The sequence below is a fragment of the Orycteropus afer genome, unplaced genomic scaffold, assembly GCF_000298275.1.
Source record: "Orycteropus afer afer isolate SDZICR_OR568_19922 unplaced genomic scaffold, OryAfe1.0 scaffold00380, whole genome shotgun sequence".
NCBI classification, from domain to species: domain Eukaryota; kingdom Metazoa; phylum Chordata; class Mammalia; order Tubulidentata; family Orycteropodidae; genus Orycteropus; species Orycteropus afer.
Window position 1 is genome coordinate 466,799 of NW_006921967.1, and position 8,289 is coordinate 475,087.

Here is an 8,289-nt window from a genome sequence, read left to right on the forward strand (position 1 = left end):
AAGCAGACTGTCTCATCTTTCTCTTGCAAAGCAGCTGGCAGGTTTTGAACTGCTGATATTTTGGTTAGGCGCTCAATGCTTTAACCACAGCACCACCAAAGCTGCATTAAAGGCAACTATAAGAGACCATTAATTGTATATACATCCCAATTTTAAGCATTCTAAATGTAAAAAGGGAATCCCTAAGTAGTGTAAACAAATAACATGTTCAGCTGCTAACCAAAATGTTGGAGGTTCCAGTCCATCCAGAAATGCATCAAAAGAAAGGCCTGGCAATCAACTTCTGAAAGAGCAGCCGTTGAATACCTTACGAAGCACAGTTCTATTCTGATTCAGATGAGGTTACTATGAGTCAGAATCAACTCAACAACAACTGATAGGCTAAGTAAATATGAACAAAAAGTACATGCCAGAAATTCATTTAAGATGCTAACATAAATCTAAAATTAAGATAGTTATTCTCAAATTTAATAGCCAAAAGTCAGAACTCTGTAACTTAAAACCAAATTATCATTAGCATTTTTAGGTGGAGGAAAAAAAATTCTTAATGAACATTATATTTACAGCAATAAAAAGGGAGGGAACCTGGCAATAACTTACAGGTGACTCCCCGAGCAGTGGCAGGTTCACTGGTAAGGTCATGCAGAGCGGCCTGAACAGTGACTGCATACTCAGTGTTGGGGATGAGGTCACTCAGCTGCACATCATTCACTGTAGGCTCCACACGCATCTGCATATGAATGTACATCAGGTGTTGGCTCACAAAGCCGAAAGGAAGTAAGACATTCAAATCCAACATTTCCACTTGCTTGGGACAGCCAACCGAAGCCTATTTCTAACCCCTAGATTATCAGAGCACAGCTTTTATATTCCATTTATAAGAACTGCATTTCCTTTTTCAAATCAATGTTTTCTAAAATACATCATAGATCAAAAATCTAGTGTTCTATTTTTCGGTTTTGTGAATGAAGTTAGAAATGAACCCATAAGTCATTTTAATTTAATGGTGACTCTAACAAATGATAGAATTGCAGGAAGGCCCAATGATAAAGAACAAGTATCTCCCACCTCTTTGGCTTTTGTTGGTTCTGTGGCATTGGTGGGTTCATATGACAAGGTGTAGCCAGTAGCTCCTCCCACGGGCTGCCACTGCACATGCATGGTGGTAGGCTCAATGTCATAAATATTCAGGCTGACTACAGGGACTTGCACTGTTGGATCATAAAAGCAGACATCAATCATTTTTCAACTTTTGTCTCCTACTTAATTATTGATGTTTGCATACACTAAACAGAGAATGGGTTGCTGGAAGCAATCAATCAGGGTTGACAGAATCCTTTCCCCAAAAAATTCCTGTCTCACTGTTCATGGCCACCTCATAATTCAGCACTGCATGTTATGACTATTTCATCATGGGAAATATTCTAAAGTTTATATTTCAAATAGCAAGCAAATATATCCATGAATATTACTTATAGTAGAGCATACAGAAGGTAAAGTTATGAAAACTTCTTAGCTATAACCAAGCATCTTGAGATAATGAGTCACTGGGGCTCAGGATCATAGTCACAAGTGATACCAAGGTCAATTTGCATAGCACAGTCCAAACATATAGTGTTCACATCCTATTTCAGTGAACAGTGACTGGGACCTTAAAAGCTTGTAGGAGGCCATCTGAGGTGCAACTATCAGCGTCTCCTCATTTAGAATAAAGAAAAGTAAAGACAATCAAAGATGAAAGGAAACAATTAGCACAGAGGACAAAGTCCATGTCAATCCCAGCCCCACAACTCTGGGACTGGAAGATAAGGTGCCTGGCTGCCACCACTGACTGCTCTGAAAGGGATCACAATAGGAGGTCCTGGATAGAGTAGGAGAAAACTGTGGAACAAAACTCAAAATACTAAAAAAGAGGAGGCTTACTGATCTGATAGAGACTGGAGGAACCCCTAAGACAATGGCCCTTAGACACCCTTCAAGCCTGGGACTGAACTTACCCTTATAGCTCAACTTTCAGGCAAACAATAGACAGGCATGTAAGGTGAACAGCACTAGGGAGGTACATGCACTCCTGAGAACAATCCACCATATGAGAGCAAAAGAACAGCATTTGCCTAGGGATAAAGCTCAGAAGGCAGGAAGGAAGAGAAAAGAAGGAAGAACAGAAATGGTAAACGCTGGGAGAAAGTAAGTAGAGTGCTGTTATGTCGTGGGAACTGTAATCAATGTCACAAAACCAAATGTGCATGAACTGTTGATTGGAAAACTAACTTGTGTAAACTTTCACCCAAATCACAATAAAAAGTTTAAAAAAAAAAAAAAAAAAAGTCAACTATATGGAACCAAATGGGCAACATTTGCCCAAAAGCGAAGATGAGAAAGCAAGGAGGGTCAGGGAAACTGAAGATGGAAACAGGGAAGACAGGGTAGGAATGGAAGAGTGCTGACACATTGCGGGTGGGAAGTGGGGGAAGGGTAGATAGCAGCCAATGTCACAGAACTATTTGTGTATGAATTGTTGAATGAGAAACTAATTTGCTGTGTAAACTTTCACCTAAAACATAATTAAATGTTCAAAAATATTTTTTTCTGATAGCAATCCAATGAGTCTAACTGGAAGCCAAAATAGATACTAGCTTCCTGAGACTTCAATCTTTTTCTGGGGTGTCTCTAGGTTGACTTTTCAGTCTTTGGTCATAGAACTTCATTCATCAGTAACCAACAGAGCATTTATTTCATCTTTTTTATTTTTTATTTCATCTTTCTTAGAAGAACAATTAAAAAAAAAAAAAAAGGAGCACCATACATTAACAAAAGGACTTAGGAGATTTCTGAGCTTTTTGAAGATATGCTCATGAGGCAGACTAAAAAGTTCTACACATTCCTCTCTAGTTAACCCTCATAAAGTTTTCTATTTTATAATCAAAAACTAAGTTTAAAGTTTTAAAGAGTAATTATATTTCAGTCTCCTATGGTATGGTAGGGAGCACTGGTGGCACTGTAGTTAAAAAGCATTGAGTTACTTAACAAAAGGTTAGAACTGGTTTAAACCCACCAGCCACTCCATTGAAGAAAGATGAGGCAATTTGCTTCCGTAAGAATTTATAGCCTTGGAAACCCTATAGGTCGTGATAAGTTGAAATCAACTCGATGGCAGTGAGTTTTATGGTATAGTATGACAGGATATAAAAAATAAAAGATAAGAACCTGAGCAACTAAGCAATAAGTGGAGTTAGTTATTGCCCTAGAGAGAGTGACACTCCCTCCTTCCTCTTAAAGTAGCCTCTTTTTACCCAGGAGCCCCAACCATGAAGCAGGAAGAAAGAAAGAATATTTTCATATGGCCTTGGAAACTCTACTAGGAACAAGAGTGAGGAACATCTTCCCCAAGGATTCTATTCAAAGTCAAAACCATTAGACTAAAGGCCAGAATCCAAAATCCAGAAGAAAAAAAAAAGAGGGATCTCCTTGGCAACAGGGAGACCCATCCATTGGCAAAACCAAAATAAATTATTCTCTGCATAGGTCCTCTTCCTAATATTAGTTCCACTCCCTACATGATACCTTTTGGTATCTTACTCTTGAAGTGTTTGGATCATCAATGAAATGTCATCATATAGCAACCAGAGTAAGGTATAAACTACCATCCCTCTGAAAGGGTATATTTGCATTTTAAGAGCCATTCCTGAAAACAGAAAGTCTCAAAATCTTAAGAAGTATTAGGATCTCTTAAAAGTATTTTTCTCTATAAGTTATCTGAGAATGGCAGCCATGAGCACCTATTCCACCAATGGGTCCAGTGATGAAAAGAGCAGCTAGTAACAGCAGAAAAATACTGAGTACTTGCGGAGCACATGCACAGAAGCCATTTAGGAAATATTTGTTGAATAGATATAGATATTGAGCAAAGAAATTATATGGAAAGCTGGCAATATACCACATGGACCGTCACCACTTTATCTTAGAAAACGAAATGAGATTTTTTGTTTTAAATCTAACTTACAGGTTTTTTCTGTGCCCTTCAGAGGCTCGCTATATTCATCTTCTACCACAGAATACACATTAACAACATACTCATCTTCAGGCTTCAGATCTTTCAGCACTGTGCTAGTTTCCATGCGACTCACATAAAACTAAAGGAAAAAATTAAAATAATGAACATTTATATTACAGGCAGCATTTGTCCCAAAACAAAGCTCAGACAGCAGAAAGGGGCAGGAGAGTAGGACCAATGGATACAGGGAAGCCTGGGAGGAAGGAGGAAAGGTACTGTTACACTGAGGGGATTGCAACCAATGTCATGAAACTAAATGTATACAAATTTTTAAAAACTAATTTGCTCTGTAAACTTTCACCCAATCTACAATAAAAAGTAAAAAAATACACAAACTTGCATTATAGTCATTTCTCCTTTTTTCTACTATATTTAACAAACTAGTTAAGGAGCTCTGGTGCAGTGCCTAAGGCATTTGACTGCTAACCAGAAGGTTGGGAGTTCAAACCCACCAGCCACTCTGCAGAAGGAAGATGGAGCAATCTACTTCCATAAAGATTTACAGCCTTGGAAACTCAACGGGAGTCACTATAAGTCAGAATCATCTCGATGGCAGTAAGAGTTCTAAACTAGTTAACTGCAATGAACCCAGAAACTGTATTTCAATAAGGCCATTGTCTTTTGTTTGGGAAATGACCAGATTACAATGTGATCCTGGACAGTGGACATATTTTATTCTCCCAACTGTTGTTTCCTTATTTGCAGAATGAGTGGGTGAAACTTCTCTTCTCTTCTCTTCTCTTCCAATTCTATGATTCTACTATAAACTCATGAATAAATCAAACATCTTCTAAATAAAATTTTATAAAAAGTCATGTTGATGTTCAGCCATTGTTAGAAACCCATAATAATTTAAGTAAGGCTCTTTCTTTTAATTAAACCCAAATAGAAATGCATGCCATGCAAGGCTTAGAAGACACCATTCTTGACTCAGATCTGTCCATTCGTACATCCCTTTTCCCTCTCACTCAACATCTTCCTCAGAGCTCCAAAGAAGATCCAGTTTCAAAATCAGGAAGAATAGGTTATAAGCATTGTCTACTCACTTCTTGACGTTTCCCACCAGAAACTGGGTAATATTCCACCTTATATCTATCCACACTGTCGGAAGGAGGTGTCCAATTCACTCTAAAGGAACGATGGGTTCGCTCAGAAATAACTAGGTTAGAAGGTGCTTCCAAGTCACCTACACATAAAAAGGGCATACATTTTTCACATGTGGAAATAAACTACATGCATTTTTCATTATTTTAGTGATGTGATGAAATTTGAAATTAGATTGAAACAAGATTATTCTTCATATTCCAAACTTTTACACACTTTCACATACTACATTGGTAAAATAAATCAGCGTTTGGCCCTATGCTCAGAAGATATCTCTGAATGGACAGCCAAAGGATTTTTCAGACTCAAAAGATTGAAAACGGAGCTCAGTGTCTTTCCTTTAAAATTTGATCCCCTTCTTCTTTGTGGAAGGTGTCCTCATGGCACAGTGGTTAAGCACTCAGCTGCTAAAGGAAAGGTCAGAGGTTCAAACCCACCAGCAGCTCTGTGGGAGAAAGGTGTGGCATTCTGCTTTCATAAAGATTTACAGCCTATTCTGTCCTATATAGGAGCTCTGCTGGCGTAGTGCCTAAGACATTTGACTGCTCACCAGAAGGCTGGTGGTTCAAACCCACCAGCCACTCCTCAAAAGGAAGACTGGACAATCTATTTACATAGAGATACTGCCTCAGAAACCCAAGGAGGGGTCGCTATGAGTAGGAGAGATACTTCAGAAGGAACAGCAAAATATATGTAACCCCAAGACTCAAAGCACCTGAACCATTCCTACAACATTATTTCTTAAATGCATTCCAACTTTTCCAAAATCACTAAGTTTGGTTTTTTGGTTTTCTGTCCTATAGGATCACTATGAGTTGGAATCCACTCAACAGCACCAGTGTAGTGTGCTTCTTTGTGGCACCACCACTTTGCAGATCACCTTGACTCAAAACTCTGAATCATCTTTGGATATTCCTTTTTCTCTCTAACCTTGTACATACAATCAATAAGTAAGTATTTGAGTCCTACTAATATAACTTCTCCACTGCCTCTAACACCATGGCACCACACAAGTTGACTGTCCTCATTATAATTTTGATTATTTAAATGCATGTCTTATCTCCTTAAGTAAGGGTTATGCTCTGTAAGGACAGAATTAGTTTCTTATCCATGTTTAGTTCCTATACAGGACCTGGTTCAGTGGTAAAAAGAAGTTAAGATTGAGACAGTGAAAAGAAACAAGCATTTTAAAATTTGGAAATATTCTACTGGCAGTGATGATGCTTTCTATGAGTATGTATAGGTGAAATAACTAATATAGAACAATATCTGAAATAAATATTAATAAAAATAGAAATATTGAACCTAATACAACTATTAGAAAGATGCCCCAATTCATAGATTGAAGAGTAAGGAATTAATCCAATGACTCTGTGTGCATGGCAATTCATTCTCATAAAAACTCTTTTCTACTTTATTTGTAAGCCAAAACTTGGAAGAGTATTTCCATTCTTAGTATCCTAACCTTTATTATATTTGGGTCATAATCAAGCCTACAAAATCATCAAGCAATTTTACTGCCTGGGAAACTAGTATGAATGCAACTATTACATAGTTGATAAAAAAAAATGAAATAAAGGAAAACAGATAAAAGATGTTTTCATCCCTACTCAAAGTTCTCTCCAATTGAATAAAGCTACAACTCTCTCAGCTAATCCAGAGCCAGAAGCCTACTAATTCTGGCTGACTAACTGGTCTATTTCTCCAGGGAAAAGGTCAGTCTGTTGTTTACAATCCAAAAAGAAAATCTCCAAATGTTTGGAGAGAGAAACTTCAGAAGGAACAGCCAAATAAATGTAACCCCAGGATTCAAAGCACCTGCACCATTCCTACCACATTATTTCTTAAATGCATGCCAACATTTCCAAAATCAGACTCATTCTAAAACCTAGTAAACAGATAAATTAATGAAAGATAGTCTTTACCATAATATACATGTACTGAAAAGGCATTTTTCTCATGTAAATGATCAAAATGATGGACCATTTTTATCAATTTTTGTGTTTTCTATGTTTTCTCCTATGATGTCAATGAATAATAATTCCAAAGTACCACTCATTGTCACTACAAATCCAGTTCTATAATTTACTACCAAATCTTAATTCCTTATCCAAAGCTATATTTTTTCAAAGATCCCTAAAAACATCTTTAACCATTTGACCCTGAGTAAGTAATAATTTAACTTCTCTAAATCTCAATTTCTCCACTGGTAAAGGGAAATTTTGTACTTTCTAAAAATCCAAACTCTAAAATGGTAATTTATATTTAGGAAAGGCAAGTGTAAAGTATCAAATTGTATCATCTATACTTGAGGCAAAGAAAATCAGATAAAAAAAAAAAAAAAAACCCTCTTTGATTCCAACTTGTATTAGAAAATCAAAAAAAGGTATCAAACTATAAAACAATAGCAACTTAGTGATTACATACAATGAAGATGCTTTACCAAGAGAGTAGATAAACACTAGGAAGAAAGTATCTCTCTCATTTTTTCTCTCTCTCTCCCCTATTCCTATATACAAGTGTATGTTTGTAGGTATGTGTGGTGCAGGCATATGTAAACTAAATATATTCTCAAGCTACAAGTCATTTTCTAGATTGTTGCTATTTCAAAAAAGAAACAAATCAGGAAAAAAAAAAATAATATGGACTAAATGGTTCTCCACTGAAGACAATTTTGATTCTCTCCTTCAGGGGACATTTGTCAACATCTGAAGGAGGTGCTGCTGGAGTCCAGTGGGTAGAGGTCAGAGATGCTGTTAAATATTTTATAATGCACAAGCCAGCCTCCCACCTCCCACCCACAAAAAAATTATCTGGTCCAAAATACCAAAAGTTTCAAGGGCAAAAAACTCTGGGTTGAACATACCTGGGCCTTTGACACTGTTACACAAGTTAATGGTGAGGTCATCCACGATCCTAGAGAGGGACTCAAAATCGGCCACATTGTATGCATGGGTATCATCAGGATCAGTTGCAATCATCTTTAACTCAACTTCATCAGCATTTTTAATACCTTGAAAGATGGAAAAATACAAATTAAATCAATTCTTGAAAAAAGAAATTAATAGGGTGAAACATGTTGTGGGGATTATACTCATATATTCTATATTGCATCTGGTTTTATACATATA

At 36.9% G+C, this 8,289-nt stretch overlaps 1 protein-coding gene across 1 annotated transcript in view; it reads right to left on the minus strand.

Moving 5' to 3' along the window:
• The window catches only part of COL12A1 (collagen type XII alpha 1 chain), a 146,671-nt gene that overhangs the window by 77,476 nt on the left and 60,906 nt on the right, over positions 1-8,289 (minus strand). The window contains exons 20-24 of the mRNA XM_007953255.1: positions 8,025-8,171; positions 5,101-5,240; positions 4,004-4,133; positions 1,069-1,211; positions 601-730 (exon numbers count right to left, since the gene is read on the minus strand). Coding sequence (XP_007951446.1) covers positions 601-730; positions 1,069-1,211; positions 4,004-4,133; positions 5,101-5,240; positions 8,025-8,171 — 690 coding nt within the window. The remainder of the gene's footprint in view (positions 1-600; positions 731-1,068; positions 1,212-4,003; positions 4,134-5,100; positions 5,241-8,024; positions 8,172-8,289) is intronic.